This window comes from Carcharhinus amblyrhynchos, chromosome 2 (assembly GCF_965287045.1).
Source record: "Carcharhinus amblyrhynchos chromosome 2, sCarAmb.v2.hapA, whole genome shotgun sequence".
Taxonomy (NCBI): Eukaryota; Metazoa; Chordata; class Chondrichthyes; order Carcharhiniformes; family Carcharhinidae; genus Carcharhinus; species Carcharhinus amblyrhynchos.
Genome location: NC_137325.1, coordinates 130,821,883 through 130,843,835, shown reverse-complemented (window position 1 = coordinate 130,843,835; position 21,953 = coordinate 130,821,883). Strand labels below are relative to the sequence as shown.

The 21,953-nt window shown below is 43.1% G+C and overlaps 1 protein-coding gene across 1 annotated transcript in view; it reads left to right on the top strand.

Annotated features, from left to right (window-relative positions):
* Positions 1 to 21,441, top strand: part of dnajb6b (DnaJ heat shock protein family (Hsp40) member B6b) — a 143,792-nt gene extending 122,351 nt beyond the window's left edge. The window contains exons 9-10 of the mRNA XM_080212835.1: positions 11,298 to 11,510; positions 21,252 to 21,441. Of these exons, the coding sequence (XP_080068961.1) occupies positions 11,298 to 11,510; positions 21,252 to 21,334 (296 nt within the window). The 3' untranslated portion in view covers positions 21,335 to 21,441. The remainder of the gene's footprint in view (positions 1 to 11,297; positions 11,511 to 21,251) is intronic.
* The last annotated feature ends 512 nt before the right edge of the window (positions 21,442 to 21,953 follow it).

Sequence of the window (21,953 nt, the reverse complement as noted above, 5' to 3'; positions counted from 1 at the left end):
CCTGTGCCTTGTGCTCCTGAGAGAAATACGAACTCCTCACGGAGACATGACTCCCTAAGCATTGTGACCAAAAGACAGTGATTGATTAATGCTTGTCCTATGATTACATGACTGGAAGCATGATCAATGCTAGCAAGATTTGTACAAGAAGGAGAGACAAAGAAGTCTCTGGAGCAACAACTTGCAGGGCTATCCATCACAATAAGATTTTGAGTCAGGGTCTCGGAGACATTGGAACAAAGCCCATCAGGAGGGACACTAGTATGGATATGCAAGCTGTGAGTTTTATTTGTGTAATGAAGTTTCAATATTTTCTTTGAAGCTTTTAATACAGTTTGGAAACTTTGTGTATAACGAGATCGATCAGAGGTTAGATCTTTGTGCGTAACAAAGTAAAACAGACATGAAATACTTGTGTGTAGCAAAGTTTTGACACCGTGTGTACTAAAATTTGTGCAGTAGAATTTGAACAACTTTTTGTTTGATTGACAGTTCTGTGGGTTCCTAAGAGGAACAATATATATATATAACAAAATAAGACAGAGGTTGAATACTTTGTGTAAAGCGAAGTTTTGATACCTTATGCACTAAAGTTTGTGTGGTAGAGTTTGAATAGCTTTTTATTTGAATGACAGTTTTATGTGTTCCTAAGAGGAAAATTTTTTTAAAATAGGATTTGGCTAGTCAATTGTTTAACTATTTCAAAGACATCCCGCTGTTGTTATAGAGCTTATTAGTGTTACCAATGATACATACTGGTTGTGTAGGTATGGAAATCCAAGTGAGACATGACAGGGAGAATCTGGAGGATGTATAAGGTTGTCAGAGTATTAAGAGGGAGCCTAACACCCATGAATAGAACTGGGTTGATGTCCTTGTGAATGGCCATGGGTCTTCTAATCTGCTGGCCTGGAAATCCATACACCTCTGTTCCCCCTTGGCTGCATTTCATGAAGCAGTGGCCTTTTTTTTCATTCGTGGGACATGGCTGTCCCTGACTGGCCAACATTTATTACCCATCCGTAGTTGCCCTTGAGAAGGTGGTGGTGAGCTGCCTTCTTGAAATGCTGCAGTCCATGTTCTGTGGGATCACCCACAATGCTATTAGGGAGGGAATTCCAGGATTTTGACCCAGCAACTATGAAGGAACAGTGATATATTTCCAAGTCAGGATGGTGAGTGGCTTGGAGGAGAACTTACGAGTGGTGGTATTCCCATGTATCTGCTGCCCTGTCCTTGTAAATGGAAGTGGTTGTGGATTTGGAACGTGCTGTCTAAGGATCTTTGGTGAATTGCTGCAATGCATCTTGTAGATAGTACACAGCTACTGACTGTCAGTGGTGGAGGGATTGAATGTTTCTGTATGTGGTGCCAGTCAAGTGGGCTGCTTTGTCCTGGATGGTGTCGAGTTTCTTGAGTGTTATTGGAGATGTACCCATCCAGGCAAGTGGAGAGTATTCCATCACACTCCTGTCTTGTGCCTTGTAGATGGTGGATAGGTTTTGGAGAGTCAGGAAGTGAGTTACTTGCCACAGTATTCCTAGCCTCTGACCTGCTTTTGTAGCCACTGTGATAATGTGGTGAGTCCAGTTGAGTTTCTGGTCAATGGTAACCCCAAGGATGTTGACAATGGGGGATTCAGTGATGGGAACACCACTGAAAGTCAAGGGACGGTGGCGTTTGTGTGGCATGAATGTTACTTGCCGTTTGTCAGCCCAAGCCTAGATATTGTCCAGATCTTGTTGCATTTGAATGTGGGCTTCAGCCAGGCCCAAATCCCTGGTGCAGAAAGTAACGCGCATTGCTGAGTTCATTCAGAACTTGGGAACATGATGCTGGAAAATGGCCTGACACCTGATTCCCAAGTCTCATGAAAATCCAGCCCAATATCTGTATTTATCACAGTCCCTGTGGACAAATAACTATTGACCTTCTCTAGTCTGAATGCAGACATGAATAATGCAACATCTGGGAGTATTACTAGTCCCTGTCACTCATGGAGTAGCATCCAAACGGTAGCTTGTGCCTTTCGGAGAGGAAAGGAGGAAAGAGGAAAAATGAGAAAATACAACAACTAAGACAAATCTGTAAGATTCACAGCGACCAGCTTGATGTGCCAAATTAGGTATTCGCAATTGTAAGTTTCTAGATGTAACCATGTCCAGCGAATAAACGGAATGAGCTATCAGAAAGCTAATTGAAAGTAATTATATTCCAATCTTTAGGTCCCATTATACTTGAAATCTGAAATATATGCATGTGGTGTTCCCTCTTGCTTCATTTGAAACTCGACTGGAATCGCTCCAAAATAATTATTTGTGTTTATAATGGTCTCCCCCCCACCTTTCAAAATTGCCTTTGTAATCCCTATATTTTAATTTAAATGTCATATGACGTAAGGTAAAGTGACTATTGTTTCGCTAAGAATACAAGTGCTCTTTTAATAGACAACAGAATTAATACTTGCCTTGAAATTCCACAGTAATATGAAATTGTAGCTCATTAGTATGCTGTCCTAATGCAGCATCTCTGAGGTTAATTATAGTAGTACATTGCTATCCAAAGGTTGTGTGGGAATGCATTCATAATGTAGTCAATCCTACTTAATTGTATATCTGACAATTTCACATCTTATTTGCATATATTTTCAATGCACCAAAGCAACATCTAGTCATTACTATGTGTAATATTCTCGCAATGCATCTGCATACAATGTGCTTGAAACACTTAGAAAATATCGGCTATATTAACTGGGACCAAAGATCTGTCCGCTGATTTCATCAAATAAGCATCACTTTCCCTAAAGTGTAAGAGTTAGATTTTAATTATTGGCTTTCAATATGGATGCCTTGATTTATATTACATCCTTATTGTCTTGCTAGGCAGGATCCACGGCTAATGGAAGCACATTGTTAGCTCATTAGATTTGACAAATACTTATGATTCTCTCTTTCATTGTGTCATGTCACCATTTTACAATTCTGAAACAAATGTTCTTCCCCACATTGTGCGGATGCCAGGGAATCATCTCACTGAGTGGCTCGCTCAAGTGGTCATCATTCAATCTCGACCTTGGAGCGTTGGCAGGTTATTATATGGCGGGGGCATGACAATTAAATCTGACCCCATTCTCACTCACCCCTGACCTTGCACTCAGCCATCCTGATCCTGTTCTCAAACCCTCTCTCAGCAAGCATTCTTGACGCTAAAATTAACAGACTTTTATTAGGCAAAGCTATCGAGGTTACAGAATGTAGTCAGGTGGATGGGGTAAAGATACAGGTTAGCCATGATCTAAATGATTGGCAGAACGGGCTCAAGGGGCTAAATGGCCGATTTCTGCTCCCTCGTTCCTAAGCTCAGGTCAGAGGTAAATTGTTATTTGTTGGTTTTGAGCAGTTAACGCAACATAAGGATTGAACAGTCCTGATCTGTAAGGCTTTCCACAATGGGAGAGCATAAAGGCCATTCTTAATTATCTAGTCATCCTCCTAGTGCAGTTTTTCAGCACAGGTACTTCTATTATCGGTGCAAACAAAATGGGGCAAAGAGCCCCTTCTGCCCTGTATGATTCTGTGACTCTATTTATATAAAGTATAATTAGAGGGGAGAAAAATCAAACGCGACAGTATAATTGTATTTCTATTATATTCGTACGTTATATTTGACATCATTACAGAGAGACTTGGACAAGTTGCAGAGCTGGGCCAAGAGGTGGCAGATGGAGTTTAATGCGGAAAAGTGTGAGGTAATTCACTTTGGCAGGAATAACAGATGTGTAGAGTATAGGGCTAACGGTAGGACTCTGAATAGTGTTGATGAACAGAGGGATCTAGGTGTATGTGTACATAGATCCCTGAAAGTTGGGAATCAAGTAGATAAGGTAGTTAGGAAGGCATACAGTGTCTTGGCGTTTATTGGTAGGGGGATTGAATTTAGGAGCCGCAACGTCATGTTGCAACTGTACAAAACTCTGGTGCGTCCGCACTTGGAGTATTGTGTGCAGTTCTGGTCCCCACATTATAGGAAGGATGTGGAGGCTTTGGGGAGGGTGCAGAGGAGGTTTACCAGGATGTTGCCTGGTATGGAGGGAAGGTCCTATGAGGAGAGACTGAGGGATTTGGGGTTGTTTTCGTTAGAAAGAAGGCGGCTAAGAGGGGACCTTATTGAAACATATAAGATGATTAGAGGTTTAGATAGGGTGGACAGTGATAGCCTTTTTCCTCGGATGGAGAAAGCTAGCACGAGGGGGCATAGCTTTAAATTAAGGGGTGGTAGACATAGGACGGATGTCAGAGGTAAGTTCTTTACCCAGAGGGTGGTGAGGGATTGGAATGCCCTGCCTGCTGCAGTTGTGGATGCGCCTAGTTTGGGGGCGTTTAAGAGATCCGTGGATAGGTTTATGGATGGAAAGGGATTGGTTTAGGTTAGAGGGTCATTGCTTTTTTAATTGGTCGGTGCAACATGGTGGGCCGAAGGGCCTGTTCTGCGCTGTAATGTTCTATGTTCTATGTTCTATCAGTATTGCTTTAATAGATCAGTTTTTTTTGAATGGGGGATTGGGGTAAGTGTATCTCCCTGTGCTGTGAGTCTTCTGCATGCAAACTGCTCCCAGGACTAGCCACACAAAAAGGGCATTGACCATGATCATTAGGTCAAGAGTTCCATAGTTTGGCAGATCATTTAATTTGATTTGATTTGATTTATTATTGTCACATGTATTAGCATAGAGTGAAAAGTATTATTTCTTGCATGTTATTCAGACAAAGCATATCATTCATAGAGAAGGAAATGAGAGAGTGCAGAATGTAGTGTTATTGTCATAGCTAGGGTGTAGAGAAAGATAAACTTACAGCAACGTAGGTCCATTCAAAACTCTGAAGAAACTGTTCTTGAGACTTCTGTATCTTTTTCCCAACAGAAGAAAGTGAAAGAGAGAATGTCCGGGGTGCGTAGGATCCTTAATTGCTGAGGCAGCAGGAAGTATAGACAGAGTCAATGGATGGGAGACTGGTTTGTGAGATAGACTGGATTTTGTTCACAAACCTTTGGAATTGTTTGAGGTATATATGTATCTCAGACTTTAGGCGTATACCCAACAACAACTTGCATTTATGCAGAAGTAAAGCTCCGCAAGGGACTTTGTGGAAGCATTATCAAATATGAATTGACACCAAGCCACCCAAGGAGACAGGTGTGCAAAAGCTTGGTCCAAGAGGTAAGTTTTAGGGAGCAACTTAAAGGAGAAGAGAGAGGTAGCAAGGTTCAGGGAGGGAAGTCCAGAATTTGAGGCCTAGGCAGCTGAAGTCATGGTCACCAATGGTGGAGAGATTAAGATCAGGGATGTGTAAGAGGATTAGAATTGGAGAGGTGCAGAGATCTCAGAAGGTTGTCGGGTTGGAGGATGTCAAGGAGGTAGAGAGTGGTGAGGCTCCAGAGGTACTTAAAAATGAGGATGAGAGTTTGAGGCATTGCTGAAGTGGGAGCCAACGTAAGATGTGTGTGTATCTGTGCGGGGTTTCCTCCAGGTGCTCAGGTTTGTTTCCATACTCCAAAGATGTGCGGGTTAGGTGGTGAAGTGTGAGTTTTCTCTCAGGGGCTAAGTATTGAGCTGAGCCCAGCTAAACACAAAGATTCGTGAATAGAACCAATCTTCTGTCAATTCATTTTGATGGTTCAAAGATCATTGTGGTGCTTATTGTTTAATGTGGCCGCACAGACTTTCCAGCTGGTACATACAAGATTTATCGACCAAGAGCCGCTACTCCTGAAAGAAGAAGTGTGGATGAATGTGTCAGTAGACACATCATGAGGGGAATTAGTGTTTGCATCAACACTCAAGTCTAATCTAATGTCTCGTGTATTTGCCCAGGGTGGCACGGTGGCACAGCAGTTAGAACTGCTGCCTCACAGCGCCAGGGACCCGGTTCGATTCCTGGCTTGGGTGACTGCCTATGTGGAGTTTGCATATTGTCTCCGTGTCTGCATAGGTTTCCTCCCGGTGCTCCAGTTTCCTCCCACAATCTGAAAGACATGCTGGTTAGGTGCCTTGGCCATGCTAAATTCTCCCTCAGTGTACCTGAACACTGGTACACTGGAATGTGGCAACTAGGGGAATTCCACAGTAACTTTATTGCCGTGTTAGCATAAGCTGACTTGTGATACTAATAAATAAAGTTTAAAGATCACTATGTAGCAAAGGTTGCTGTTTCATAGATCATACGATTCTTTGCCCCTGTTACAGGGTTCTCTGGAGGTTAGGTATCATGAAAACTTCAGCCAATACAAAGATTCAAGAAAGCCAGTTTCTCGATTTAAAGATGTATCTTTATTACCAATGATCAAAAAGAGAGATAACATTGGCCAGTCCAATACCTCTCTATGGAAAAGGCTCTGAGCTTTCCAGTAGAACTCTGAGGTTACAACGCACAGATTGATCAATTATACATTTTTTGTATCAAATTCTCCCGCCCTTCATTAGTTATGATCAAATCAGTTTCAGTATAAATCAATCATTAATGGCACACTTTAGCCAGTTGCATTCTACTCTCTGACATCCTGGGATTTCATTGGTCTGTAGAATCTGGATGCTTCCTCCTCTGATGCTGATGCTTTTACCTCTGTTGCCTAGTAACCCCTGACACTTGGCTACAAAGGTCAAAGTTAAAGTTCCCACCAATTCCTGCTACACCACTGGCCAAACGAAACAAATGTACATTCTCACATCTGAGAAGGGAACTATCTTATCTGGATAGTGTGAAAAATCTATTCATAAGAAGCCTTGAGAATATTACTGCTAGCAGCTTTCGCTGATAAGAATTTACACATTCTGAGATTTCATTGTTTCCAAAGAATGTGGTTCTGTCTACTAAGGCTTCATCCCATCACCTCTCACACTATCCTGCTCTTGGCTAAAGTGCACAATTACTTTTATAAAATACGGTTAATACATTTAATGTTCCAAAATATATGTTTAAATCAGAAAAACTTGTTCAAATCTCATTATTTGCCTTTATGCAGGGAGTTCCTTTGGTAAATTGTTCTGAGGTCATTTTACTTAATTGCCAGTATTTTAGTAGTGACTTGAATCCCCCATGATTTGAAATTTCTCTAACCTACTCGGATTTCCCCCCCAAGAGCCTCTCTCATCTGCATCTTCCCAACAGGAATGACAATTCCAATTTCACCAACTGATAAAACAATTCCCTTCCTTCAGAGACAATACACATTACCATGTTCATTTGACACTATCTATTTGGCAAAATGATATTAATTTTCTTCCATCTACAGAATGACATTCAATGGCAGCGCTGTTACCTGCTTTGAATAGCGTTTGTCAGTGGGTGGAGACACAGGTGACTTGGCAAATGGAGCATAGATATTACATGAAAAATAAAAACTAATATCTATCCAATGCCCCTTCAACAATCCTGGTAGTCGCATGATACAAAGATTGCAATGCTATTAATTGCAACCATGGTGCGAATGACATATAAAGGGGCTAAGGAAAATACCAGTCACCAAAAGCTATGGGAACCACAAATCCAAAGTCATCTGTTCCTTCCAATCATGCTATACTTAGCACATTGAGTTTAAAAATTGGCAAATCATGTTGCAGCTTCCTAGAACCTTAGGTAGGCTGCACATAGAATATCGTGTTCAGTACTGGTTATCATACTAGCAGAAGGATGTGGAGTCTGTGGAGAGGGTACAGAAAACATTTACCAGGATGTTGCCTCGTATGGAAGGCATTAGCTACGGGGAGAGGTTGGAGAAACTTGGTTTGATCTCATTGGAACAACCAAGGTTGAGGGGCAACCTGATAGAAGTCTCCAAGATTATGAGGGACATGGTCAGAGTGGATAGTCAGAAGCTTTTTCCCAAGGTGAAAGAGTCAATTACTAGGGGACATTGGTTTAAGGCACGAGGGGCAAGGTTTAAAGGTGATGTCCGAGGCAAGTTTTTTACACAGAAGGTGGTGGGTGCCTGGAATTCGCTGCTGGGGGAGGTAGTGGAAGCAGATACGATAGGGACTTTAAGGGGCATCTTGACAAATACATGAATAGGATGGGAATAGAGGGATATGGTCCCCAGAAAGGTAGGGGATTTTAGTTGAGTTGGGCAGCATGGTCGGTGCAGGCTTGGAGGGCTGAAGGGCCTGTTCCTGGGCTATAATTTTCTTTGTTCTTTATTCTTTGTTCATGTCATGTCTCAAATTCCCCATATATTGGATTCCAAAATACTATCTTCTGAAAGAGTTCAATCTAATTCACATTTGAATTAATACATACTGTCTGCTCCTACCATGCCCCCAGGGTACCTGTTCCATAGGTTTACCATCGGCGTACTGAAATAATGGTTGGATTTTTCCAGCCATTCATGCCAACAGGATTCTCTTGTCCGGTTGCAGTGAACGGAGATTTGGCTGAGCGCCAAATTCTACATCCTTGCTTACAGTGGTAACAGGGCATGGGTGACTGGAAACTTCCAGCCAATGATTTTCAATTTAACTCCTTTCAAATGCAAACTGTATTGCCCAGTCCCCAATCATTCGGGCCAAGGTGAAACATTCATCAAAGGCTGGAATTCCTTTCACTGTAGTTTCATTGCAGTGTTAATGTAAGCCCACGTATGACACTAATAAACAAACTTGAAAACTTAAACTTAATTCTCCGATGTTCACGGCCCACCACCATTGTCAGCGAGAGTGGAGAGTTTGGCATTCAGCCAAATCTCCAATTCACTGTAGCGGGATTGGAGGATCCCAGCTGCTGGCAAGGTCAAAGAATCCGGCCAACAGTTTTTCCAACCCTTCTAAAATCCTAAAATCAGCAACTCATTGCTAATCTCACTGCTTCCATGTATATAACCCCTTCCCATTTAACCTTTCCTAGATTTGTTAAGCACTTTGCATTTCTCTGCATTTAATTTCATCTTCTACCTATCTGCCTAAAAGTCAGCATAATTAAGGACCCCACGCACCCCAGACATACTGTTTTCCACCTTCTTCCGTCGGGTAAAAGATACAAAAGTCTGAGGTCACCTACCAACCAACTCAAGAATAGCGTCTTCCCTGCTGCCTTCAGACTTCTGAATGGACCTACCTCGCACTAAGCTGGTCTTTCTCAACACCCTAGCTAGGACTGTAACACTACATTCTGCACTGTCTCCTTTCATTCTCTATGAACGGTATGCTTTGTCTGTACAATGTGCAAGAAACAATATTCTTCACTCTGTGTTAATACATGTGACCAATAATAAATCAAATTAAACCAATCAGGTATATTCAAATTATCCTGTGGCTTATCCTGTTCCACTTCAGTGGGCACCACCTTTGTTTCATACGCAAAGTCACCATTGTGCTTGTGATCCACTTATTGAAGTGAAGCTTTGAATAATTTAGTATAGATTCTGAAAAAGAGTAATAGTAAAACCTTAAGTAGTGTGTGTTTCTGCGCTGATATATGTGACGTTTTTTCTATCCAAATTAAGTGTGGGTTATTGAATAATTAAAATGACACAACGTTCATAAAGTATATCAGAATCAAATAGTAATGTAAATCAATCTATTACAAAATAGTTATTTGGTAGTAGGGAAATTGCTGAAGAAAAGATATACATTGTCACATCTTTTCATCTTGTACTCATCAGGACAATTCGCAGATTGTAAAGGGAACAACAATTTATATTGTATGAGAGTTGGGAAGTAGACTTTGATTGGTAGAGCCATTGCCATGGCAAATGCACCAGTTTTAACTGATAACTCATAGATTGTTGCCAAGCATTGTTTAATTTAAATTAGAACCTATTCCACTGAAGTCTAAAAATTATTTAGTATAATCCAAGCATAAGAATTCTTGACATTTTTATGACATTTTTGTCCATTATTTAAACATGTGGTTGACCTGTTTAAAATTAAACAGTTGACAAATGAATCCCACCATAAGATTAAGAAAATGACTTGCCTTTATACTGCGCCTTTCATGACATTAGGTCTTTCCAAGCATTTTACAGCCAAAGCAATATTTTGATGTGCAATCGCTGTTGTAATATGGGAAATACAGCATCCAATTTCCACACAGTGAAGTTCTACAAATAGTAATGACTGAATAGCCAGATCATCTGCTAATTTAATTATATTGGTTGAAGGAAGGTATTGGTCAGAACATTGGGGAAACTTCTCTCTTCTTCAAGTAGTACCTTGGCAATTTTTCATATCCACCTGAGAGTGCAGTTGGGTTTAGTCTTCCTGCTGGAAATTGACTCCTGGAGTGAGGAATTAACTCACAATCTTTGATAGAAGCATAGGAAATAGAAGTAGGCTATTCAGCCCTTCGAGCCTGCTCCACCATTCATTCTGATCATGGCTGATCCTCAAAATCAATATCCTGAACCCACCTTCCCCCCATATCATAGAACATAGAACACTACAACACAAACAGGCCCTTCAGCCCACAAGTTGCGCCGATCACATCCATACCTACCAAGCCATAGAACTATCTGTAACTCCCAATCCCATTAGATCCCATATACTCAACCAAAAGTCTTTTAAAAGACCCCAGCGAGTTCTCCTCTACTATCACCGATGGCAGCCAATTCCACTCACTCACCACCCTCTGAGTGAAAAACTTACTCCTAACATCTCCTCTGTACTTGCTTCCCAGCACCTTAAACCTGTGTCCTCTCGTAGTGACCATTTCAGTCCTGGGAAATAGCCTCCGAGAATCCACCCTATCTATTCCTCTCAACATTTTAAAAACCTCTATCAGGTCACCTCTCAACTTTCGTCTCTCCAGGAATCCCTTGATTCCCTTTAGCCCCAAGAGCTATATCTAATTTCTTCTTGAAATCACCCAATGTTTTGGCTTCAACTACTCTCTGAGGTAGTGTGTTCTACACATTCACCTCTCTCTGGGTGAAGAAATTTCTCCTCACCTCATTTCTAAAATGTTTATCCCTTATCCTCAAAGTATGAACCCCATCATCAGGAACATTCATTCTGAATCTCTTCTGTCTAACCCTATTAGAATTTTATAAATTTCTATGAGATCCCTCTCACTCTTCGAAACCCCAGTGAATATAACCCTAATCAACTAAGCCTCTCCTCATATAAAGACCTGCCATTCCAGAAATCAGCCTGGTAAACCTTCACTGTACTGACTCTATGGCAAGAGAGAGAGAGAGAGCAATGGAGATGTGACATGACTTAGTTTCGGCGAGGATGTTTGCTCTACTAACAAAATGGCCTGGGCTCTATTCTGACTATAATTTGCACTGTACACTATCATCTGTTCCAGGAATTGAAGACGAACATGCCTTAGCAACAGAGCTTAGACAACGAGGACAACAGGCCCTGCCGGGCCATTCGTCTTACATCCGTTCTTCACGGCAGCATTCCACGTCCTATCCGAAATACGATTACCAGTATCACGTTGAAGAGGATGAGGATGTCGGATCACCAGCAATGGCCTACAGCGTCCCTGACGAGGGAGGAATTTCCAATCCAGCAGGTGTGAATCCAAGACAAGGGGCCCTATTTTATCATTTTGATTCTAAGTGCTGGGTGGATTTGAAACTGGGAGTGTTTTAGATCTGACTTTTGAACCCGTTCTCAGATGCTCCCATACACACTCTGCCTGGAAAAACACAGGGCTTAACGTGCCCGAAATCCTGCAGCTCCGATCAGTGTCCATAACTGCGCATGCGCAGAAAAAATGATAGAATGCTGCTCCCCTGCCACATCGTTCCCAGCCAGATAATCCCTTCCCCTGGCTCCCACAGATATTGTCCTGCCCCCACAACATTATTGACTCCCTTATCCCATCCCCCCCCACTCTCCCACCATCCAGACCAATCATGGGCCTCTCCCCCCATTCACTGATCTCAGGCAGAGTGGCAGCGGACACCCCGCTTCCCCACAACTGATCTCAGGTAGAGTGATCCACCTTCCACCTTCCCTTCTCATCGCTATCAGGCAGAGTGGCAGCTGACCCCCCCTTCCCCTCCATTGATTGCAGGTAGAGTGATCCACCCATCACCTTCCCTCCCCATCGATCACAGGCAGAGTGGCAGCTGACCCCCCACTTCCCCTCCACTGATCTCAGGTAGAGTGATCCACCCATCACCTTCTCTCCCCATCGATCACAGGCAGAGTGGCAACTGACCCCCCCTTCCCCTCCACTGATCTCAGGTAGCGTGGCAGCCTCTTCCTGCCCCATCCCCCACCACCGATCTCAAGCAGAGAGCTGTCAGACCCACCTTCCACCAGCCCCCTAACCGTTCTCATGCAGAGAGCTGTCGGATGCTTGACACTTGCCTCCTCACTAACTGAAGCGCTCAAATTGGACTTTTGTGGAGCATGTCTGTTTTGCACTGATTCTGGATGGGTGAACGCAGTGGTAAATGGAAAAGTGCCGGTAAGGTTGGGCATGCAGCCCATTAATCAATTTAAATGCATGCAAATTGCATTTAAATAGCCAACATGCTCTGTTTCAGGCAAGGTTTTGGGCCTTGTAAAGGGGAAACCAGCATGGGGCGGGCGCGGATGACAGTAACTGCCTCACGCCCGACTTTACCAAGTTTTTGCCCCCAAAAAAAGCACAACACAATGGTAAAATCAGGCCCAAGAAGTGGGAAAGTGGAACACTGAGTAACTGGACATTGATCAAAATACGAAAGGCTATTTTAGATTGGCACAGTGGCACAGTGGTTAGCACTGCTGCCTCATAGCACCAGAGACCTGGATTCAATTCCAGGCTTGGGTGGGACTGCTTGTGTGGAGTTTGCACATTCTCCCCGTGTCTTTGTGGGTTTCCCCCAGGTGATCTGGTTTCCTCCCACACTCCAAAGATGTGCAGGTTAGGCCATAAATTGGCTGTAAATTTCCTCTCATCAGGGGAACTAACAGAATAAATAAGTGGGGTTATACGGATAGGATCTGGATGGGATTGTGGTCAGATTCGATGGGCCAAATGGCCTTCTTTTGCACTGTAGGGATTCTATGATTCTATTCTCCAGATAAGGTTTTCCTATATTGCTCAGTGTATTAGCCCCCATCTGGAGAAACCAGCTTTGGCCTCCTCATGGTTTGTGGTAAGCACAGAGCACTAAAGAAGGAAGTCAGTATCAGGGTGATGCTAACTCATTCTTAGAAGAATGCTATTTCTTAACAAACAGCAAGCACAAGCTTCCAAAAGAGCTTCGTACCAGCGCTCCATTTAAATATAAAATTCAAAGTTTTTTGATGAGTGTCAGTCCAGGAAGAGCTTTGGGTTATAGAGCATGCTCAAATGTGTTCAGGGGTGTGGGACTAGGCATGCCTGCTCTTTCAAAGGGCCAGTACAGACATTATGGACTGAGTGGTGTCCTTCTGCAATGTTTCACTGATTTTATTAAGCGTTCTCTCGATTAAAACACAAATTGATATTTATAAAAAAAATCCACTCACTAAACCTCAGCCAATTCCTTAAAACTAAACTCTCTCGAGTTGTTGTTTAGTTGTGTTCTTTCCCTTCTGCCCCTTCCACTATAATCAAGGTGGCCTAGTGGACTGGTAATCCAGAGACCCAGGGTAATGTTTTGGGGACCTGTGTTCAAATCCTGCCACGGCAGATGGTGGAATTTGAATTCCATAAAAATCTGGCACTGGAAGTCCAATGAGTCCCGAAAGTGGAGCCCATTTGACAGGCTTCCTCCTGGGCGCCACGGCCTCTGCGAGTCTCCAGCCGTCCAATTGCTGTCAGTTCTGTGCCAGAAATTGGGTCCCGTTGTTGCTCTGCATTCGGTGGTGACAGACGGAGCGAGGCCAGTGACCAGAGCTGACCATTGGGTCGGAGGGGGAGAGGAGGGCTAGCCTGCCAGGGGTGGGTCAGGGAAGGTGGGGAGGGGGTGGGGTTGTGGTGGGTTGGAGGGGGTTAGACTGCTGGGGGGGGTGTGTCAGAGGAAGGAGGAAGCTGCAGTGGGGGAGTGCACTGTGGGAAGTGGGGGCTGAATTGTGACTGCCGCAGGAAGATCGGGGCTGGCCGAGACAAGTCGGAGGGGCCAATAGTCGGGGTGTGGAGGGGTTCGGAGGGGCAGCAATGTAGTGCCGCAGAGCTGGCCAGCGATCAGGAGGCCGGCACTGCAGGGTTACTGCGCCAATCTCGGCGCTGACAGATCAGCAGTGGGCGAGACAGGAGGATTGCGGTCTTGGTTTACGAATTTCCTCCTTAAAGACCCAACTTTAATTTTAATGGACGCTTTGGCCAGAATATTACTGGCCCGCCCACCCTGATGCGGCGGCGCGGGCTCGTTGGGCCGAAGGGCCTGTTTCCCGTGCTGGGTTGTTCTTTGTTCTTTGATTCCAGGGGCAGCTGAGGCTTTCATGTCATCTCAGTTTAACCATCCTTATTTGTAAGATCCAGCGACTGGCAGAGAGATGTGTTGTGCTGTGAGTAACAGAAATGAGTTTGCTGTGATTGAAAGGGTTTTAGAAATTGCAGCTGAGGACCGGACCTAAATGTAGTATTTCTGTTTGATTTTGCTGTCACATTTCAACACCCCACCCCGCTCCCCCCCCCACCCCCACCCCCAACTAATCTGAATTTCCTTTGCAGCTTTCAAAATGATTTTCCTACTTCACTGGGGACTTCAAAAGCCATGCAATCCCTGAGTGTAAAATCTCCTTTCACCCCACACAATCAGCAGTCATTGTGAATATACATTCTGAGATGAGGGAGCCTCTCTGCCAGGTGTTATTCTTAGAGCCAGCGACAGTCTTTAAAAAGAGGGACAGGTTTTTTTCTCATTAAGAACACGGCCACTTTGGACACTTGACCACACCAGAGAGATATTTAATATATAAATAGATGTCTATGGTTGTAACCATCACGTTTTGCTTACTAATATCCTGAACATTAGAGCAAATGGCACTCTGCATGCGGAGAATTAGGGAGCACCACAACTAATCATTCGAATGGTCAGCCCTCATGCCATAAGCAGTGGATTTCCAGTGTTTTGAATTGATGGACTTTTCCGTTGTAAATTTTATTCCATTTACGGTGGCACAGTGGTTAGCACTGTTGCCTCACGGTGCCAGGGATCTGGGTTTGATTCCCGGCTTGGGTCACTGTCTGTGTGGAATCTGAGTGTTCTCCCTGTGCCTGGGTTTCCTCCGGGTGCTCTGGTTTCTTCCCACAGTCCGAAAGATGTGCTAGTTAGGTACATTGGCCATGCTAAATTCTCCCTCAGTGTGTCCAAACTGGCACCGGAGTGTGGCAGCTAGGAGGTTTTCACAATAACTTCATTGCAGTGTTAATGTGTTAGCTTGCTTGTGACACTAATAAATAAGAAAAATAAATAAGTTACAAAGCCAAGGTGCAGAGTGGACGGGGCAAGCCTTTAATCCTTGCTTAATCCAAAAACCAATTCAAATTCAAATTGAATCCAATTCAAGGCCCCTACAAAGGAGACACGCTAGATCTGAGTTGATAAGAATAGTAATTGCACCTGATCTCACACTTGATCCTACATTTGATCTTAGCCAAAAGGCTGAGAAATCGCTGTCTCTTATCAGAGAAAACCTCATTTATACTGTTGAAAGGATTGGCAACTCACTACCTGGGGAGCAACCTTTACAACAACAGGACATGCTGGAAAATCTCAGCAGGTCTGACAGCATCTGTGGAGGGACAATTGAGCCAACATCTCGACCCTGAGTTCTGATGAGGGGTCATCCAGACTCGAAATGTTGGCTGTATTCACTCTCCACAGATGCTGTCAGACCTGCTGAGATTTTCCAGCATTTTCTGCTTTTGTTTCAGATTCTGGCACCTGCTTTTAACCTTTTAGTCCAGTTGGATGCAAGTGATTTTGTTGTAAAGGCTAAATGTTGCTGCATTGTAATGTTCAGACACAAGTTCTTCCTGGCTTTTTTTTGGTGTCCGCATGACTGAGGCCTTCTTTTACAAATTATTTAGACCAAAGGTTCCACAGCTAACCAATTATGTGCGAGACTGTTTTTTTTCTGTAATGCCTCTGCTGATTTTCATACAGGATTTGGAGGATTTAACATCAGTGCATGAACTGAAGGATAATTTACCAACTCAGTTTGCAGTACCTATCCACTGGCCTGTTGCTTGTAGTTTGCTGGTAGGCATTGCCAACAGATAAAGATCCCCGCTGAGAGTACAAACTGGCTTAATCGGGCCTGTTGTATTCATCAGAAGGAGAATTTCTGCATGTTTCACCCATTATCATGTAGAGTTTATTTATTAGTCACAAGTAAGGCTTACATTAACACCGCAATGAAATTACTGTGAAATTCCCCAAATCGCTACAGTCAGGCTCCTGTTCGGGTCAATGCACCTGAACTTTCAGACTGTGGGAGAAAACCAGAGCACCCAGAGGAAACCCACACAGACACGGGGAGAATGTGCAAACTTCACACAGACAATGACCCAAGTCAGGAATCGAACCCGAGTCTTTGGCGTTGTGAAAGAACAGTGCTAATCATTGTGCCACCGTGCCACTCCACATTGCCACATCTATAGCATTATGTCATTTTAACTAGAGCACCAAAGACATTTCTTTTTAGACTTGGTCCCGTTTGAAAATAGTTTTAAGTTGCTTTTCTGAGCTAGTTTTCAAGCTTAGTTCGAGTTGGCAAGAGGACAATTTGCATTAATTGTTCCCAGGATGTCGGCAACACTATCAGGACCACATTGCCTAGAATCATAGAATAATATAGTTCAGAAAGAGGCCGTTTGGCCCATCGAACCTGCACTGACCACAATCCAGTCAAGCCTTATCTCGGTAACCCCAAGGATTTACCCTGCTAGACCCCTGGACACTAAGGGATAACTTAGCATGGGCACTCCACCTAACCCGCACATCTTTTGGACTGTGGTAGGAAACTGGAGCACCCAGAGGAAACCCACACAGGCATGGAGAGAATGTGCAAATTCCACACAGATGGTGATCCAAGCCGGGAACTGAACCTGGGTCTCTGGTGCTGTGAGGCAGCAGTGCTAATCACTGTGCCACCATGCCACCACTCATCCAGAGTTGTTAGCAACATAGGTCATGGCCATTTTTCTTGATGTGGGTATGCCGGCGTTGGACTGGCGTAAACACAGTAAAAAGTCTGACAACACCAGGTTTTAGTCCAACCTATTTATTTGATAATATTCTCACTAGCTTTCGAGGGGACAGCCTCTTCGTCAGGTGAATGGAGAGTACAACTTCAACAAGACATTCCAACTCCTGTATTCAATGTTCTGACCAATGAAACCAAACATACTGAATGCCTTCTTCACCACTCTGTCCACCTGTGACTCCACTTTCAAGGAGCTATGAACCTGTACCCTTAGATCACTTTGTTCTGTAATACCTCCCAACACCCTACCGTTAACTGAGTAAGTCCTGCCCTGGTTCAATCTACCAAAATGCTGTCTGAGGCCAGAACTCTCCATTCACCTGACGAAGAGGCTGTCCCCTCGAAAGCTAGTGAGAATATTATCAAATAAATAGGTTGGACTAAAACCTGGTGTTGTCAGACTTTTTACACCATTTTTCTTGAACCATGGCAACAACACACTTAAAATCATGGGAAAGTATTTTAGTGCAGATATTGTATTGCAGTTTTCAAAGCATTAATGCACAAATTAATTATCTGAGCTCTTGATATATTTCTATGCTGGCAAAATAACGTAAGATGTGGTAGACTTATGGTTATGGTACTGGATGGGTGAAAGTGATATTGTGTTCAAATTTGATCTAGGAAATGGTTTTTGATCATTTGTGGGCTAGCAGTATATAAAAAGAACATTAAAGTTGCTGACTTATTTTTCTGTAGACGTTAACTGGATCACTTTGGGAAATGAAGCTAGCCCTTCCAGCTGGTCTGGTCTACTCGTGACTCCAGTCCAGACTATGTGCTTTACTGCTAATGAGAAGGGGTTCTACAGTTGGCCTAGCATTTGTCCAAACCATTGCTTGTGAAGCACAATTAGAAAGCCTCGCGACATCTTCTCAGTGCAATTAAGGATGGGTAATTAATACAGTCTTCCCAACATCACCCCTTTCCTGAGAATAACTTTATCAAATGAAAGCGTAGAAGTGGTTGTCATTGGCATGAGTCTGAAATGTGAGATTATCAGCTGTGAATCTGTGTAGCTGAGACTTTTTCTTGTGCAAAAACCACTGCTAGTGAAAAGAGACAAATGGAATCTGTCACAAAAACCCCCATAGGACTGCAAAACAGTACTCAAATACTCATTTGAGTAGAAGGTTATCTTGGATTGCAGCGGGATCTTGATCAATTGGGCCAGTGGGCTGAGAAATGGTCAGATGGAGTTTAATTTAGATAAATGCAAGGTGATGCATTTTGGTAGATTGAACCAGGGCAGGACTTACTCAGTTAACGGTAGGGTGTTGGGAGGTATTACAGAACAAAGTGATCTAAGGGTACAGGTTCATAGCTCCTTGAAAGTGGAGTCACAGGTGGACAGAGTGGTGAAGAAGGCATTCAGTATGTTTGGTTTCATTGGTCAGAACATTGAATACAGGAGTTGGAATGTCTTGTTGAAGTTGTACAAGACATTGGTAAGGCCACATTTGGAATACTGTGTGCAATTCTGGTCACTTTATTATAGAAAGGATATTCTTCAACTAGAAAGAGTGCAGAAAAGATTTACTAGGATGCTACCGGGACTTGATGATTTGAGTTATAAGGAGAGGCTGGATAGACTGGGACTTTTTTCTCTGGAGTGTAGAAGGCTTAGGGATGATCTTATAGAGGTCTATAAAATAATGAGGGGCACAGAACAGCTAGATAGTCAATATATTTTCCCAAAGGTAGGGAAGTCTAAAACTAGAGGGCATAGGTTTAAGGTTAGAGGGGAGAGATACAAAAGTGTCCAGAGGGGCAACTTTTTCACACACAGGGTGGTGAGTGTCTGGAACAAGCTGCCAGAGGTCGTAGTAGACAATTTTGTCTTTTAAAAAGCATTTAGACAGTTACATGGGTAAAAAGGGTATAGAAGGATATGGGCCAAATGCAGGCAATTGGGATTAGCTTAGGGGTTTAAAAAAGGCTGGCATGGACACGTTAGGCCGCTATGACGCTATGACTCTATTTGGTAGAACAGAGCTTGAGTATTGCTGATAAAAGACACATGTCTGAGCTTTTCATCTTGCACTCATCAGGACATTGACAAGAATACCAAATATAAAGCAATAACAATTATACTTCATGAGAAAGAAGTGGTTGGCAAGTGGACTCCAATCAGGCAATGTTGTTGACTCCTTTCTGCCCCCTGAAATGGTCTAACAAGTCATTCATTTCAAGGGCAATCATGTTAAGTAACGAATGCGGGTCTTGCCAGTGATGTCCACATGCCATGAAAAGAACAAAGATAGAAAAAGAAAACTGAGGTGAAATACTTACCTTAAATGAATGTTCAAAACATTTAATTCTAAAACATCCATGAATGGCTCAAGTTTTATGTTAGAGCAGGAAGCCACAAGTCCTTTAGATCATGCCTTATTGTTTCTTGTTTCCATTTGGCTGTGTTTTCTCCCAACGCAAAAACAACTTGACCAGGAATTTACATTAGGTGGATAAGAGTAGTGATTTCAAAGTTGATTGTTCGATTTCATGGGAAACGTATACAATTGGGAGATTGTAAATATGTGAGGCAAAATAGTAAGTTTACTTTATATATTTTATTAGCCATAAAACAATAACAAATAATAGTTGATAAATTCTTGGGAAGAGGAACTTCTAAAGGAGTTTAGAAACATTAGCGTGGAGGATCAAAAGGCAAAAACATATTGAAAGTGAGATTAAAGGTTGCTGATTATGGCCGTGAAATCTTAAACAAATGTGTGTTGAAGCTAGACCTGTGAACAGCGGTCTTTCTACCATTCTCAGAGAGAAGGGGCTGTGTAAGATTTCCCCTTTGATCAGCAGGGCATTGTGTGGTAATCTTACTGGAAGTTTATCAATTAGAGAATTTATAAAGACTCTTGTCATCAAGAGAGGGATTTGATCCTTGAGTTTATTTAATCTAAAACATTTTAGGAAATGTTTGTAAATTACAGAGGGACCTCGGGGTCCTTGTGCATGAGTCGCAAAAACCCAGCCTGCAGGTGCAGCAGGTGGTCAGGAAGGCTAATGGGATGCTGGTCTTCATAGCGAGGGGGATTGAATATAAAAGTAGGGAGGTCTTGCTGCGGCTGTATAGGGCATTGGTGAGGCTGCAGCTGGAGTACTGTGTGCAGTTTTGGTCGCCGCACTTACGCAAGGATATTTTGGCCTTGGAGGGAGTGCAGAGGAGGTTTACTAGGCTGATACCGGAGTTGAGGGGGTTGAGCTATGAGGAGAGGCTGAATAAACTAGGCTTGTACTCGTTAGAGTTTAGAAGAATGAGGGGAGATCTCATTGAGACGTATAAGATGATGAATGGGATGGATAGGATAGAGGTGGAGAGACTCTTCCCGCTCAGAAAGGACAGTAGGACTAGGGGGCACAGCCTCATGATAAAGGGGAGGCGGTTTAGAACGGAGTTGAGGAGGAACTTCTTCACTCAAAGGGTGGTGAATCTCTGGAATTCTCTGCCTGTTGAAGTGGTGGAGGCTACCTCGCTAAATATTTTTAAGACGCGGGTTGATGGGTTTTTGATAAGAGAGGGGATTAAGGGTTATGGGGAGAGGGTGGGAAGGTGGAACTGAGCCACGACAGATCAGCCATGATCTTATTGAATGGCGGGGCAGGCTCGAAGGGCTAGATGGCCTACTCCTGCTCCTATTTCTTATGTCCTTATGTTCTACTGTTAACTGTGTAAAGGTATTCTATTTATTTTAAAATTAATATTAAAAATCATCACAAGTGGCCTGGAATTCACTTAACTTGACTTCAGATAACTCTTCATAATATACAAATTGCAAGACCATTGTGGCAGCTTGTTCCAAGTAACACTTTGGGATATGGACAGCCTCTGCTGTGCCATAACAATGAGAATAATGAATGTATAGATCATGCTTGATCTAACCGCAGACTCTGAGTGACAATCTAAACATGTGCATCTGTTTTCCATGATCAGCAAGATTCTGTTTTAGGTCTTCTGTACATTCATTGGCGAGTGCACACACAGAGCGGGGTACTGGAGACAACCATGCGGTCTCGTAGTATTGGATTAATGGCAAAATGTAGACTACACTAAATGTTATAATTTTACCATTTAGTTAACTGCTGCCCTACATTTTCTCAGGTCAAAAGGAAGGAGGGAAACGGAGGAAGCAACGCCACAGGGAAGAGCTGAAGAAGAAAAAGACAGCAAAAATGAAACATTAATTGTAAGGTGCAGTGGATGATCTTTGACCTCCAGCAGAATACACATATTTTTCATGTTAATTGATATAGCTTTACAGGATGTGAATTAAACATGACGCAGCATGTGAGTGTTTTCTATTCTTGTCACTTCTTTTATAGCTTTGGGGAGTAGCAAAATGGTGAATTTATTAATTCGATGATTTGCCCCCTGGTGATGCCACATCATGGAATCACCCCTCTGATCTCCCAAAGCCTGCTATGCCTTAGCCAGGGTTCAGGATAAACCGTCTTGTGGCAACTTAAGTTAGTAACATTTTCACTTTAATCGGTACAACAATAATAACTTGCATTTATATAGCGACGTTGAGAAGCCTCCTCCCTGAAGCATGAGGAAACATGGACACTGAACCAAGTGAGAGGAGTATTAGTTGGACCTCAAGGAGGAATCAAAGGATTGGTGGAGAAGCTTAGGGAGGGAATTCCAGAGAATAAGACCCTGGCAACTGGAGGCACAATCACCATGTGCCGTTAATGAGAAAGGAGCGGACTTTGGAAGAGGCCAAGTTGAAGATCAGAGATTTTGGGGGTGGGGGAATTTGTAATTTGGGTGGGATTACAGGGGTAGGGAGGGACACAGTCA